The following is a 16,526-nucleotide window of genomic DNA, read 5'->3' as shown; positions in this document are numbered from 1 at the left end:
ATGAGTGTATGTGTTTGTGTGTATGTGTGTTTGTATGAGTGTATGTATGTGTGTGTGTGTTTGTGTTGTGTGTGTGTGTGTGTGTGTGTGTGTGGTGTGTGTGTGTGTGTGTTTGTGTGTATGTATGAGTGTATGTATTTGTGTTTTTGTATGAGTGTATGTATGTGTGTGTTGTGTGTTGTGTGTTGTGTGTTGGTGTATGTGTGTGTGTTGTGTGTTTGTGTTGTGTGTTTGTGTTGTGTGTTTGTGTTGTGTGTTTGTGTGTATGTATGAGTGTATGTATTTGTGCTATGGTGTTTTACTTCTCTCCTTTTTGGATGAGTGACTTTTTTAGGGGAGTGGTTTATTGAGCTCGTGGCTTCCGCTCGTCTGTGAGCGTCACTGCAGACGCGTGTGGTTTCGTCTGTGTGCTGTGGTCCAATCAGAGACCGCGCTGCAACTTTTAAATCTGCGCTGACGCCTCGCCCTGAACTGTCTCTGGCATATTTATATAGTTAGTTAGCTGGCTAGGTTAGCAAGGTAGCTGGCAGGCTGCTGTGTCCAGTAAATTGGTAAGTTGTTCTATGTGCCATATGGTATGTTAAAAGTTTTTAGTTACAGAATTAATATATCGTTAGGCACAAACTGGCCATACCACAGTAACTTAAGTCTGCCGTTAATGTTACGTGATGTTTTGTTAGCTACTGGTTAGCTGGCTTAGTTCTGTGTTAGCTTGTCGCTAGCTAAAACTACATCTTAAATGTGGTAATGTAGAAATGTAATATTTATTCACGGTAAGATACAAGCAGGAGTGAGAGAGTTGCGATCGTGGTAAGTTGTTTACAATATGTAGTGTTACAAGTGTAGGACAGTTTTTAACTTAAACGTAATCAACCGTCAATTTCTGCTAGATTTGTTATTTTGTAAATTTCATATCTATATTTTACCGTAAGGAATTAGCTGCTATATAAACTACGGGACCCCCCCCCAGAGGCTTGTGATTTAGGTTAACCTAATAAAACCGTGTTTTGTTGATTTGTGGGCATTACACGAAGGTGTTTTCAAAATGTAAGTTTATGCATTTGTTATTCAAAAGTTTAGGATCCCATTTAAAAAATGTTGCAGAGGAAGGGAGCTGTGGGGATAAAGTAAAAATATTTTAGATGTGTCCCTAATTATGAGCTGTAGATGTTATGAAAGCTGTTAATCATCATAGAGAATAAAGTAGCAGGGTGATCAAATCGTGAAGCAGGTAACAACCAATAACTTACTGTAAATGAAGGATTAAAATATATTATTTGGGATTTCAAAACTTTTGGATGTTCCAAAAAAAAATTGAAATACTGAATTATACGTAATTTAATTACCTGTCGGTGTCCGTCTGACATTATTTGTAGTATTGACATTGAATAAAATAAATGCGTCGTCCCAAACTTTTGAATGCTAGTTCTTTTGGGTATGTAATGTCACAGGTACACTTGGCCGTTTGTGATTTGTTTTTCCTCTCTGTGTCCTCAGCTTTCTGATAAAATGGAGAGTTTTCACAGGGAGAGATGTGAGGATGCTAGCACTCGACTTGGAGTGCCCATCTTCCAGAAACACCTGCCTACCAGCCAGGCTCTTGCATTACCAGACCTGTGTTCCAGCTCCTCATTTTGTAAAATCAGTGATGAAACTTTACCGTACATATCTGGAATTTTTGATGAAACTGTAGAACCATCTTTCATTTCAGATGGGCCAGGAAACAATGTCGATCACCCTGATCGCTCACAGTTAAGAACACTTACAAAAAGTCAAGCTGCGGTCATTTCAGGATTAAGTAGTCAGACCAAGGCAGCATACAGCAGCTGGCTTAGTGCACCGGTCGAGAATGGCCATTCAATAGACTTGAGCATGTCCGTTACATCTCCACAGAATGACCAGAAAGAGGTTACTAACAACACCGAAACCAGTCCGAAGGGAGGTATGCATGATGCATGCATTGGTTCACATTTACCAGAATCTACTAGTTGCTTAGGAAAAGGTGACCTGAAGCTAGAATCAAAGAACAGCACTTTTGACATGACTGTAGACCTTAAAGACAAGTCTTCTACATTGAATTCCACTATATCTCTTTCTGTAAGGGCAGAGTCGAACAACATTACTTTTGAGAAGACCCAGGAACTGAAAGAAACATCTGCTCCTGGACTTGGTCCTTCTGTTGGTGTCAATAATGCCAGTCTGGAAACTGTGCATGAAAAACATTTAAACTCAACAGTTGAAAATTTTGCCTCAAACACTACCACTGAGCAGTTAAATGAGAAGCTTTATCGTACTGTAGATCTTAGTCAGTCTCTGTCAGATGTTCCAAAACAAGAGCCAAGAAATGAAGGACCTGCTTTTGGTGAGGACTGTGAGAAGCATGGCACTTTTACAAAGATTCCAGAGGAGGCCAGTGGTGACTTAACTGTTGATGGAGAGCAAAATGGCAGTGCATCTGTTAATGTCTCTGCTGAAGCTGGTGAGCCAAGTGCTGCTAATCCGAAGCCAGCTGACGGGACCTTTGTTAAACATAATGCAACCACTGATCTAACATCTGCAGAGCCTCCTACCAACTTCAAGAATGCAGATGTGAATACCACAATGAATATGACGAAGCCCCCTGACTCACAGTTACCAGCACAGTCCGAGGCTGGTGGTGGTGCAGCTGTAGATGATGCTCCTCCATCTGGACCCATCAGCTCAGTGCCTGTCATGCAGAGTTCTAAAATGGTAGTTTGCTCCAACAGAACTCTGGACATTCCTGATGCTGAAATTAAAGCAGAGGAGCATCAGGAATTATTCAGGAGGAGAAATGGAGTTTCTGAACAGGAGTTTTGTCTCAATCTAGATGTCAGCCATAGTAGCATGTTTTCCTTGGATGATACACTTGAGATGCAATCACGTGCTCTTGTTACATCCACTCCTATCGTTCTGGGCAGAGGCTTTGACAGACTGGGATGTGCAAAGCTCATGGATGTGCAAAAAAGACTTTCTGTGATCAATAGTATTGATGCACAATCAAAAGATGATCTGGTTGGTATTAGTGAACATGATGGATCAGATCCATCAGACAGCAACCCTGTCTGCAAGTCTGAGACTTGTAGTCAGATGAAGGTTTCAACAAAATGCACCTCAAATTCCTCTACCTCTGAATCAGCTGTTGCAAACAAACCTCCCTCTAAACTTGCAGTCAGAAGGAAAATTCCTCAGCCATCTTGTAAATCCAATATTCCCAAGACTCAGATCCTTCCAAGGCCACCCACCTCACAGGCAACATCAATGGTTGCTAAACCAAACACTGTGTCAACAACACAAGTGCCAGATCAGCCAGAGGCATCCTCATCTGCTCTGCGCAGCATGAAGAGGACAGTCCAGCTAAGTAAAGGAAAAAACGTTGCACCTGCTAAGAACATGTTAACGGCAGGCACTGTGAGGGTAGGAAACACTTCTTTTCATTTCATTAAATACATTTGCATGGAATGTTTATTTTTTGTATGTATTTTTTGTATAATTGTTTAAATATTCTCATTTGTATGCAACATTTTGGGCACCCCTGCTTGTTTTTTTTAATTTATTTATTTATTTTATTCGTTTCCTAATTTTTCCTTTATTTATTTGAGTAAAAATATGTTAACAACTTCTACAGAGAATACGCTTCTGCACATTTAATGTACAGTTACTGTTTGCTGAATATAACATTTTGGTAGAGAATTTTATATGTAATTTTTTTCCCCTATGTTAAACTCTGCAAATAACTAGAAATTGTGTGCTAAATTTGATAGAAAATATGTCATAAGTTTGTTCTCTGAAGAGGTTATGTTAACTTATTTTCACTTAGAAAATCATCAAAACAACCGGTGGGTGTTCAAACTAAAGCCACTAACATTGTACACTATGAACATTCACTAAACGTTAAAATGTGCTTAAAGCAACGGTGTTTTTTGGAAATGGCCTCTGCATATTAACCCTGTAAAGTTAGTTATGTAGCTTGCAAATACATTTGGGTAATCATAAATTATTTAAAACTATTTTTCTCTGCATGAAGTGTGTTTTCAGATATTGTTTATTAGCTTGTATTTATTCTGTTACTGCCTTTACAAATAAATAAATGCATACTCCCTGGATAAATAACTTTTTACATTTGGCCTAAGACATTTGCCCTTGGGATTCACAGTTTTATGGCTTTTTTTTTTTTCTTCCTATTATTGAAATGAAGAAACAGGTACGTTTTAATGCCCAAAGTTGTTATTTATATAACATACAAAATATTTGCTCTTCAATGGGCCAACCTGCCATTTTTACATAACAAGAATCAAATAAAATACTACAGCAAAAATAAAAGGCAGTTGGTTATTTAGCACAATGTGTCATGCATAATTTTGCTGTGACATTTTGGTATAGATGTAGCAGCAGCCATATGCTATTTACATTATAAAATTGGCTGAGATAAAAATGCTAAATCGGCCAATGGTGATTGCATAGTTGGAGCGAAAATCTGCTAATTTTAATCCTGCTCTGATTACACATGCCTAATTTGCACAGTACCCAATGTGTGCACTGTTTTTATTTATTTTTTATTAAGCTTTCTTTTTTTTTTTTTTTTCTTCCTAGACATCTGTGGCTACTACCTCAAGCAGTGGATGTACTTTGACTACAGGTGAGGGATTTCAGTCTTTGATTCTCCCTTCATCAAGGAGGCTTGCTCTCTGTATTCCGCCTTATGCTATGAGGATTTGCATCAGACTGTGCTATTATTATTCTTCCCCATTCATTCAATGCGATACTGGAAAGCTCATTTAGTACTGCTGAGAATTACATGATCTTACTGTGAAAGCAACTTAGCTGTGGGCATCTTCATATAGGGTGAAAATGAACATGGTGTTACCTTAGTGAGTTTTTCTGGATGATGTAATTAAAGAAACTGAAGTAGGAGACCAGTTTTGATATAGTATGAACCTTTGGAGAACTTTCCTCAGTTCTTTCAACCTGTGTATGCTGAAATGGTTCAAATAAGCCAGCTAAAGCTACCCTTTTGTGAAGTAATTTAGTTGTAATCTGCTGATTGTATAATAGCTTACCTGTGGCTATGCAACTCTAATGCAGCACACAAGGGGGCAGACTGGGGTATAGCTCGCCTCCATACTGCTGGACAAATATAAAATGCCATATATGATGAAATGCTGCAAAAAATAGTTAATTTTACATTTAAGACTATTGTACAGGTGTGATGTTTTTTTTATTATTAGATATTTCTTATATTGTGTCTGCAGTTTCAAAGCCCGTTACGCAGGCTAAACCATCTGGCCTCCAGCCCCCTGGCCGAGGGAGATTGGTTTTTAAAGCACCTGCTGCTCTGGTCTGCTCAGCAGAGAGTGGTCATCCTCAGCCCATTAACAAACCAACTGGTTTACCAGGTATGCGTAAAGTTTTAGTTTTTTTACTATTATACATGGTGTATATACCTCTTTTAGTAGATCAATGATGTGGAGCATGTTCTCTTGGTATATTTACGGTATTAAACCTGAATTAAAGGTATAAGGACAAGGAGTTCACTGCTTCCAGGTTTTGCCCAGAAGCATGCAAGCAGTGATGCCTTGCCATTGGCAAAAAGGAAAAGAACTGGTATGGTTATTTGTCTGGTTGCTTGTTTTGTTTTTTTCCCTCTAATGAGCTCCATATATGATGTGCTTTGAATTAAGGCATGTTTGAGCAAGATTTCCACATTTTCCTCATCCAGATATGCAGCACCATCCCTCCTGTGCTGAAGCACCAGCAAGTTTGAAGCCAGGTAGAGGTGCTCAGAAGCCAGTTATGGTTCCTGTAGATAGCAAACCAAAGAAGCCTAACACTGGTAAGAGGCTGTATTGTTTTTTTTAGACCTGTTTTTGGCTAGATCCTGGCAAAACAATGTGCATCATGATACAAGGGTTATGATTTTAATATATTGTGATGCTATAAGCAAGGTGATTTATATTAGGATTTTATGTATTTATTTAATCTAGTTTTAGTAAAACTGTCAGTGTGGAACGGTCAAAATCTTTAGATGTAGTCATTCACTTCAATATTTGATTTCCTTTTCTCACTTCACAAAGAATACTCAAACTGAAACGTCTCACTGTTTTATTAGTGGGTTGCTTTACAGATAAGATTGGTTGGCTGTGACATGGACAAATCTTGGAACTTTCTTGGTTTGCACACCATAAAGACATGTTGATAGTGATATGAAGATAATGTTGGCCATTATCAGCAAGCTGCTATTCCTAGAATTTCTGCACTGCTGCTACATTTCCCCACTCTCAGCATGGAAGCCATAGAAGACCATGAATTCAAATTCACCAACTGCAGTTGCCTATAACAAGTTAGTTCTATACACTGGCATAACATCATGACCACCTCTTTGTTTCTGTGCTCATTGTCCATTTTGTCAGCTCCACTTACTATATAGGTGCACTTTGTAGTTCTACAATTGCAGACTGTAGTTAATCTGTTTTTCTGCATACTCTGTTAGCCCCTTTTTTTTCATCCTGTTCTTCAATGGTCAGGAACCCCCATGAACCCTCACAGAGCAGGTAATGTTTGGGTGCTGGATCATTCTCAGCACTGCAGTAACACTGATGTGGTGTGTTGGTGTGTGTTGCACTAGTCTGAATGGATCAGACACTACAGTTCTGGAGTTTTTAAACACCTCAGTGTAGCTGCTAGACTGGGAATAGTCTGCTAACCAAAAATATCCAGCCAACAGTGTCCTGTGCATTCTGTGACCACTGATGAAGGACTAGAGGAGGACCAACACAAACTGTGCAGCAGCAGATGAGCTATCATCTCTGACTTTATCTAAAAGCTGTCATGGCTACAGGAACCTAAACGTGTTGCTTTATTAAATTAAATGGAATTTGACACACATTGCTCATAATGCTGAATAAGCCAGTATCATGCTACATCCAAGGCAGCACTCAGTACAACGTCTTGTCATGTTGGGCTGATTCATGTCGAGGGGCTGTGTGTTGAAGATGGGTTACTCCAATTAGATCAATGGAGAGTACAGGTGAACATCCACTTCTAATACTCGCACCCCATGAAAATATACCAAAAGTCAGAATCGGAAGAACAATTCTGGGAACAAAAAAATATATCTGTGAAATAATAGAAAAAAATGGAAGCAAAAACTGACAAAATTAATAATGCATTTTATATAAGAATGAGTGGTAATCTTTTTTTTTTTTTTTATAACTGTCATTTGTATTTGCAACATGTTGCACATTTAGATGCTTAACATTTACTTGTAGATTTTACTTTATTAGAAACTTTTGGCACAAAAACACTCTGCCTTTCAAACAGACTTTTGTGACTATCTAAAAGATGGACGGACAAGGTAGGTGTGTCTAGAGTGGACAGTGTGTGGACACTGTTTAAAAACTCAGCAGCACAGCTGTATCTGATCCACTCAGACCAGCGCTACACACACTAGAACACCACCACATCAGTGTTACTGCAGTGCCGAGAAAGATGCACCATATGTATATTTATTTTGCTAGATAAGATGCTTTGCAAAGAAAACATTGTCATTGTGAAAGGAGGTTTTTTTTTTTTTTTTTTTTTTTTTTTTGGAATTTGAATTTGAGGGCTGTCCCATTTCGTAGGGCAAGATGTCAACCACTACTCAGTAAATAACTCTGTTCCAATGGGTTAGGGTGACGGGGATAGGGGTAAAAAGAAGAAATGGGATTGGGCCTTGGTGTCAAATGCCAAGAAAAGAACTTGCTTTAAAAGCCGAGGTTTATAGCAGAATTAGTCAGGTTACCACAAGCAAAATGTATCAAACATATCTAAGCAAACTTGAGGTTTTCCAAAAGTTTTGTCTGCAGTGGAAACAGGGTGTGTCTCTACATGGTCTCCAAAATACTACCTTTCAAGCGCCATGCGGAAAGCAACCTACAATTGAAGAAGAAATAAAAAGTGCTGACTGTTATAGTCATGTATACAGTATGCCTGAACACTGGAGTTAATCTTGTGCCAAAAGTTTTAAATACAATTCAAAATTCCACAAAATGTTGATCAATAATTATAGTTCAATTAAGTCACTACTGGTTTTCACCCATTTTCATTACTTATTTTGCCAGTCATTGCGCTTTTTTTTTTTTTTTTTTTTTTTTTCTCTTGTCAGCTGGTTTTACTAATTTTATGTATTTGCTTTTGCTTCTGAAGGCTTTTCAAAATATTTGCAGGCATGGGTCTTGGAAGTGGGTATTCAACTACACTTACTATTGGTCAACTGATTTGAAGTGTCAGGTTTTCTGAATGCTTAGCCACATGCACTCCAAGGCGTTTACACAGCAGGTAAAAGACTATATTCATTATAAGCTTAATTGCTCAAATCTGATCTCTCTGACATGATGGTTCGCTCTCATTTAGGTAAGAGGCTCAAATCTGTTATTACTGTAAACAAACCAGTGTAAAATGTATTTTGGAATATGAAGTACATAAGTTTACCTAATCTGATTGTGGCTGTACCACCTTTTTGGTTTTTAGATGCTTGCACTAACTAGCCTAGAAATGTCAGCTAAAGGGTTAACTTGGTGAGCTTTGCAGCTGTTTAAAATCAGTGTTTCTTAACCCTGCTTCTTTTAACCTACAGTTCTGCTCAGCTGAGACAGTCTTTCTTTAACTGATTTGTCAGTTAGCTGATCTCTTATCTGATTATTAAGACCTTCATAAACTAATCAAGGCTCAATCCCACTTCACCCTTTGCCCCTACCTCTTAATCCTTATTTCTGTGTTTTGTTTGTTCATACCTAGGGGTAGAGTGTCCCAAATTTTGTTTAGATAGAGGGGTAGGGTGAAGTGTTAGGGCTACATGGTCCCCAAGTTGGACAAAAATCTAGCGAGTAGCTGACTTCAGCTTCATATCACTGAAGAATTAGGGATGGGTGGTAATAAATGTGTCGCATCCCCCGGTTTGAAGGCATTCAAGCCCCTAAATTATGCTAAAGACGAGCTGTGAGATTGCTAAACTTTACTACTCCTCTACTTTTACTGCAGACTTGCAGGATTGCCTACAGAGGACTGAGTAGTAGCCTATCAATAAAGTAATGATTTTATTTATTTATTTATTTGAGGGTTGTTCCATTTCATAGGGGAATATTTCAACTATTATATCTTGTAACTCTGTTCCAAGAGCCAATGAAAGGGTAGGGGTTGGGTCAGTAAATTATTGAATCCTAAAAGGTGTTATAGCTTTGTTCATAAAGAAAGTTTGTTTGCTGTGTCTAAAATAAGAGTTCTGTCATAGCTACAGGAACCTAAACATGTGTTGCTTTATTAAATTAAAAGGAATGTGTGACACATTGCTCATAATGCTGAATAAGCCACTCAAATGCTAGGCAGCACTCAGTATGACGTCTTGTGCCATGTTGGGCTGATTCATGTTGAGCGGCTGTGTGTTGAAGATGGGTTACTCCAAGTTAGATCAATGGAGAGTACAGGTGAACATCCACTTCTAATACTCGCACCCAGTGAAAACGTAATCAGAAGAACAATTCTGGGAACAAGAGTATATCTGTGAAATAATAGGAAAAAAATGGAAGTAAAAACTGGCAAAATTAATAATACATTTATATAAGAATGAGTGGTGGTCTCTTTTGAAAAATTATGTTTAATTAAACTGTCATTTGTATTTGCAACATGTTGCACTTTTTGATGCCTAACATTTGCTTGTAGATTTTACTTTATTTGAAACTTTTGGCACAAAAAACACTCTGCCTTTCAAACACTTTTATGGAGGTGGCCATTCACGCAGTGGTAGGTCCAGTGAATAGCCCTCAAGAATCCTTGCCTAATTCAGGGAGTGCTAAACCTAGCAGACTGTGATTGAAGCCTGTGTAAAGCCTGTGACAGAGAAGTATGCGAGAACTTCATTCAGTGGCACTCGCAGTTATACAGATTCACTGCCAGCTTTATTGACCACTTCAGCTCCCTCAGACATATGAACTGAATCATAAAATACAAGTTGTAGAAAGCAGACTGCACATTTATGACATTCATACCTTTTGCACACTTTTCATTAGGGGTGACTGTTGGCATAGGTTTGTGGTATTTCAGATTCTGCAGTTTTCTATAACGCATCTCCCGGTTTCCAGTAGATTGATGGATTAACATAAACCTGTTTGTTTATGCCAGTTTTATTCAAAATTTGTGTTGCATGAATTCTTGGGTGTAGTGTGTGATGAGTGTAATTTGTGTAGCTCCTTACTGAAACCCAGTGTCCCTCTACAACAGCAATGCTATTCAGAGAAATATTACACACAGGTCATTACACAGGCTCCTAAATCTTACCATCTCTGTGTATTTGGAAACCATGTAGTGTGTGGAGATAATATCCATATCCATCCATTTTCCAAGCCGCTTCTCCGTCAGGGTCGCGGGGGTGGTGCTGGAGCCTATCCCAGCAGCCTTCGGGCGGAAGGCAGGATACACCCTGGACAGGTCGCCAGTCCATTGCAGGGCGGACAGACACAGACAGTCACTCACACCTAGGGGCAATTTGTGGGAGGAACCCCATGCAGACACGGGGAGAACATGCAAACTCCACACAGAGAGGACCCTGGTCACCCAGTCGGGGAATCGAACCCAGGCCCTCCTCGCTGTGAGGCAACAGCGCTACCCACCGCGCTATATGATAATGATAATGATAATAATAATAATAATAATGATAATAATAATAATAATAATAATAATAATAATAATAATAATAATAATAATAATAATAATAATAATGATGATGATGATGATGATGATGATGATGATGATGATAATAATAATAATGATAATAATAATGATAATGAGCGATCTCAAATCTTGTCCTTATCTTGAAGAAACAAAGTTTACTTTCATCTCAGGAAAACATTTGCTATCTTGTGATGGACATTACGAAACCCTAAGAAAACATGTAGCTAATCACAGGAACTGAGTAAATAACCCGTTGCCATTTAGGGCTCCCAAACTTCGAGGACGTCAAATGTACTATATTGTCTGACTTTTCAGTGACACATCCCAAGTAAATTAACAGTAAATTAAATGTTTGACCCCGTGGTCTTGTAGGGCTTCCATGAGTATATCGAAGTAGTATACTGACTGGATTTATAGTCAGATCATGTGATCAGACAGCTGCATTAAGGATGTCTGTCTTTATTTCTGTATTTATGTTTCACGATTTCAGACCATCAAATCAAACAACATTAAATTAAACATCAAACGACATTATATACATGTATTTGACATCTTCCTCTTATAGTCTTGTCATCAGTGAGCTTTTGTGCAGCTTCTCTCTTCAAAATTAAATTCTAAGTGCATCAAGTTCATCTTTGGCTCTAGCCACTGGTATATAAATCTTCGTCTTTAGCTGAAGAGTCATTGAAGTGGGGCTGAGTAATATGACAGTATATCGTTATGGTGGTAAATTATGTCATTCATTTCTGAACAATTAGACATGTTTAACTGGATTTAGTGCAACACAGCATGGCAAAATATATATTTATTATTTTTTCATATTTTTTGAAAGTTGTAACTGCTCAGGTGTCTAAAAAGTAATATGGAGACATTGCGTTTCATGAAAACCTCTTAAAGTATAACTATATTTTTTGATATCACCCCTCTTTACGCTGGAGCACAAATGTCAGAACAGCTGAATACCTGGTTGTGAGCCACAGTGTAAAGTTATTTTGTTTGTTTTTTTTATTTTTTTATTTACTGTTCTGTCCCTAGAGTGTGAAAGTTGTTCACTACTTCAAGAAAAGCTAAACACGTTCCACCAAGAATTGGGGGAATTTCTTCAAGAACTTGGGCGAATATCAGCAAGTATGTAATTGTCACACTAGTAATAGTAAATAGTAATAGTAAATCAAAAATGATATTAAGCCATTATTATAAATGTTATGAATTTGTCTCTTATTTACTTTTTTTAAACCTTTCAGGTTGTGAAAATTGGTTACCATTTCAACAAAAGTTTGAGGCATGTTTAGAGGAGTTTAAAAGACTACAAGCAGGTATTTCTTAACACTCAACTTGCTTCATGTTACTTGGTACTGAGTAATGACTAAATTCAAGTTACATGGCTTTTTGTTTTACATTCTGAAAACAAAAGCAGTGTTCTGATTCTGACCTAAATACTGATGTTTGTTCTTTATCACAGAGCATCAGTGAAGAAAAACCTGTATTGGCCTACAGACAGTTTGTTGTTGAAATTGCATATTGTTAATAAAATACAATAATTAAATTACCTTTTTCAATATTGTGTGGCTTTTCGTTTGTTTGTTTGTTTTGTTTGTTTGTTTCTTTCTTTCTTTCTTTCTTTCAGGACTGGTTGTAAGGTTATGTGATTGTAAGAGATCCTGGCATGGCTGACCAAGCTAACTTGTCAGCAAGTTAAATGTATTTTCACAGTGAATTTTATTTGTATTTTGAATGACAGGGTAAAAGCCACCACTAATCAATAGAGATTTATGTTGTCTCCAGTTAAACACCAATTAAAATTGCTGGCTGTAGTTTTTATTACATTTTATCAAAAGCATGGCTTTGTGGGTTTAATATACACTATATTGCCAAAAGTATTCGCTCGTCTGCCTTCACACGTATATGAACTTGAGTGACAGCTCATTCTTAACCCATAGAATTTATGTCTGCCCTTCCTTTGCAGTTTTAACAGCTTCAGCTCTTCAGGGAAGGCTTTCCACAAGGTTTAGGAGTGTATTTTTTGGGAGTTTTTGATTGTTCTTCCAGAAGCGCATGTGTGAGATCAGACACTGCTGTTAGACGAGAAGGCCTGGCTCACAGTCTCCGCTCTAATTCATCCCAAACGTGTTCTGCCGGGTTGAGGCCAGGACTCCGTGCAAGACAGTCAAGTTCTTCCACACTGAACTTGCTCATTTATCTCATATGGACCTTGCTTTGTGCACTGGTGTGCAGTCATGTTGGAACAGGAAGGGGCCGTCCCCAAACTGTTCTCACAAAGTTGGGAGTATGAAATTGTCCAAAATCTCTTGGTCTGCTGAAGCATTAAGAGTTCCTTTCACTGGAACTAAGGGGCCAAGCCCAAACAAAAAAACAACCCTGCACCATAATCCCCACTCCACCAAACTTTACACTTGGCACAGTGCAGTCTGACAAGTACCGTTCTCCTGGAAACTGCCAAACCCAGATTCATCTATTGGATTGCCAGATGGAGAAGTGTAATTCATCACTCAAGAGGATGTCTCCACTGCTCTAGAGTCCAGTGGCTTTACACCACTGCATTTGCTGCTTTGCGTTGCGCTTGGAGATGTAAGGCTTGAGTGCAGTTGCTCAGCCTTGGAAACTCATTGCATGAAGCTCTGTATGCGGTTCTTGAGCTAATCTGAAGGCCACAAGAAGTTCAGAGGTCTGTAGTGATTGACTCTAGAAAGTTGGCGACGTCTGTGCACTGTGCCCCGCAGCATCCACTGACCCTGCTCTATCATTTTACGTGGCCTACCACTTTGTGGCTGAGTTACTATCGTTCCCATTCGCTTTCACTTTGTTATAACTATCTTATCTGATAGTTGACTTTGGAATAGTAAGCAAGGAAGTTTCAAGATTGCACAGGTGGCATCCTATCACGGCACCATGCTGGAATTCACTGAGCTCCTGAGAGCGACCCATTCTTTCACAAATGTTTGTAGAAGCAGTCTGCATGCATAGGTGCTTGGTTTTAATAAACCTGTGGCCATGGAAGTGATTGGAACACCTGAATTCAATGATTTGGATGGGTGAGTGAATACTTTTGTAAATATAGTGTATATGGTGCTTGCTAGAGCTGATGACATGTACTACATGAAATTACCAGTTTTATATCAAGCAATTAAAGCAGAGCTGATCAGACATACTACATTAAATTAACACTGTATTATTTTTGCTCTACTGCATTGTTAATTGCTTTCATCCAGAATTCCAAGTACTTGGCACCAAGTTTGCTTGTTAGGCTTTTTTATTTCAATGTGCAAGTGTAAATTTTACTGTTTCATGTAAACAAGCTGAATGTTGCTGAAGTGTTCCTGTAAGAGATTTTCTTTGTCAGAAATTGAGATATTTACAAAATCTGTTGTTGCTTTATTTCCTGTGATTAGACTGTTAAAATAAGAAATACATGAGAATGGAAGTCAGGGGCCAGTTTCCCAAATGAATTTTCCAGATAAGGATCAGGCCTAGTCTTTGACTAAATTTAGGCTTGGACAGTGAAACTGACCCTATATTTAAATGCTGCAAAATATTTAAAATCCTCCAGATGTGTATATAGCTTTTTGCTGTGTTGAATTGTAATATGTTTGGTTTTAATGTTAATGTAATTGTCATCACTGTTGTTTTAATCTGGTGTGTATACTCATTTAATGTGTTTATTGATTTCACTTGAATTAAAGATGCACTTTTAACTTTTGCTTTTTGAGGCTTCTCAAGTTAATTTGTATTGAAAGTAGTCTCTGCTTTAACTAACAATTTTCAACAATAAACCTCAAAAATCTTTCTAAGCATATTGTGGACACTGTCACTACATAAAGAACACCAGCTGCATGTTTCATAACAGAGCGAGCATAACTAGTCCTATTTAATTGGATTTATAGTAGTGCAGTATATGAAATATAGAATAAAAAGCAAGATATTCATAGTTTTGATAGTATTTTTAAATGTGGTACTGCTGGTCCTTTTCTGTCTTCCAGCTTATGATGCATATCGTGTCTCATGAAAATATGTTGAAAGATCAGTGTTCTATTTCTGCCATATCACCTGTCCTACTGGAGAGCCGGTAATTTAGGCATGTCAGATTGGGTTCGTGCTGAGCCACAGCTGTGCAGACATGAGCATAATCCCTTTTCTAAATCTGCTAATTGGCTGATGACTTGAATCAGGTATGTTTAATGAGGTGTAACTGAACTCTGCTGTGGCCCATCAGGACTAGAGTCTGCAGTGGCATTTTTTGGTTCTTGGACAGCCAGTCTCGCACTCTGCCATAATAAAGGGCCTACAGCCTTCACTTTTAAAGTATTTTATTTTTCTCCCTAAAGTCGACTTATGACATCTGTGCAATTTTATGTAGCAAGAACAGACATAATTTACTTTTAAATGACCATCCAACCTTTTTAACAGTTGTTGTTTCTGCAGCTTTAAGACTTGTATTGTGGCTCATTGAAAAAGCATTCCATGTTGAAACACTCCTTATAACTTCAGCTCGAGTGGGTGGGGCTAGACTGCTGAAGCGGATGATACATATAAATACATTGGTGTTCATGATATCACAAAAACACTCAAAACAGGCTGTTTTCGTGACTTCCCTTATGGACTGGAAACGTAGCTGTACGTTTTGAAAGTTCAACAATGTTCATATACTGTCACAACACAATTTTAAAAAGTTGTGGAAAAATTGTTTTTCCATGATCTGGGCCCTTTAAAATGCAAAACACTGGAGACCTAAGGGGAGGAACATCTGCCCAGCTTTTACACAGATCACAGACACTAACTGCCCTTGTCTTGTAAGCTAACATCATTTTGCTGCACTCTTATTTCAGCTAATCTTATCATATGCAGAGCATTCATCCTCAGCCTCTGAAACACCCCACACTATTCAAAGGAAACTCAGTGGTTTTTCATGATGCCTGTACAAATAAATAATTAAGATATAATAAAGTCATTCAGAGTGGTTTGATGGAAAATGCTCCATTCTACTAAAACAGCATTGTTACACTAGTGGTGATAGGAACCTGACATCAAGTGCACTTTGTTTCGATGATACCTAAAGTTGTTGCATGAAATGTTTGCACATACATTTCCTGATGACAGAGCCAACTGTTTTATAATAGTCTTGCGAAGACGGGTTTTAAAATCAATTCATTGCGAAGAGGTACCAAAATAACACCTGAAGAAAAGTTTGCCACTATTTTACCTTTACCGACATAACACATTAAAGCTCAGCAGACAGGCTCAGTGTTTTGGATTGTGAGTAGAATATTAGTGTTGTATCCATCAGTGGCTAGTTCATCCACCACCATTCTAAAGAAATGTGAGCCAGAGGTGGTGGCCAGGGGTGACCAGTGCCACTCTAGCATGAGGCATGGCCAAACTCTTCTGGCAAAACCAGTTGGGGAACCTCAACCATCATCCGTTAGCCATCATCAATAAAGCAGCAGTTATGCTTCATGGTGAAAATGTGTCATCAGGGAAGTTACCAATCAGTTATAAGAGTGTTGCATTTAACAATAAGCACGGATCACTGTGATTCCCTTCAGCAGTGATGCTGCTGAGCTACATTATGAAATGGATGGTAATATAAGTCATTAGGCTGTCTGGCTCGCTTTCCGATCATTAGACCCATTCATAGCCTGTACTGAACGCAACCTAAATGAACAGCTACTGTGGCCTGTCTGTTTGAATTGTCCTTAACATTACAGTTAACATTATGCACTGAAAGCCGAGATGCACTTCATTTACTTAATTCAAGTATATCGTTTCCTAACGAATGACTGAAA

At 38.3% G+C, this 16,526-nt stretch overlaps 1 protein-coding gene across 3 annotated transcripts; it reads left to right on the top strand.

Moving 5' to 3' along the window:
• Positions 1–479: 479 nt before the first annotated feature.
• si:ch211-126c2.4 lies at positions 480–13,029 on the top strand. Of its 3 annotated transcripts, XM_017707060.2 has the most exons (10): positions 480–551; positions 1,498–1,942; positions 2,108–3,435; positions 4,612–4,657; positions 5,271–5,414; positions 5,533–5,622; positions 5,738–5,851; positions 11,761–11,853; positions 11,970–12,041; positions 12,692–13,029. In XM_017707060.2, the coding sequence occupies exons 2-10, from the start codon at positions 1,510–1,512 to the stop codon at positions 12,760–12,762; spliced, it is 2,391 nt and encodes a 796-aa protein (XP_017562549.1). In that variant the 5' UTR covers positions 480–551; positions 1,498–1,509; the 3' UTR covers positions 12,763–13,029. The 3 variants fall into 3 exon arrangements, with proteins under 3 accessions (XP_017562549.1, XP_017562546.1, XP_017562547.1); XM_017707057.2 differs by having other exon boundaries at positions 1,498–3,435; XM_017707058.1 differs by lacking the exon at positions 12,692–13,029 and adding an exon at positions 12,188–12,272 and having other exon boundaries at positions 1,498–3,435.
• Positions 13,030–16,526: the final 3,497 nt, after the last annotated feature.

This window comes from Pygocentrus nattereri, chromosome 8, assembly GCF_015220715.1.
Source record: "Pygocentrus nattereri isolate fPygNat1 chromosome 8, fPygNat1.pri, whole genome shotgun sequence".
NCBI lineage: Eukaryota > Metazoa > Chordata > Actinopteri > Characiformes > Serrasalmidae > Pygocentrus > Pygocentrus nattereri.
The sequence above is the reverse complement of the archived record's forward strand: the minus strand, read 5'-3'. Positions and strand labels throughout refer to the sequence as shown.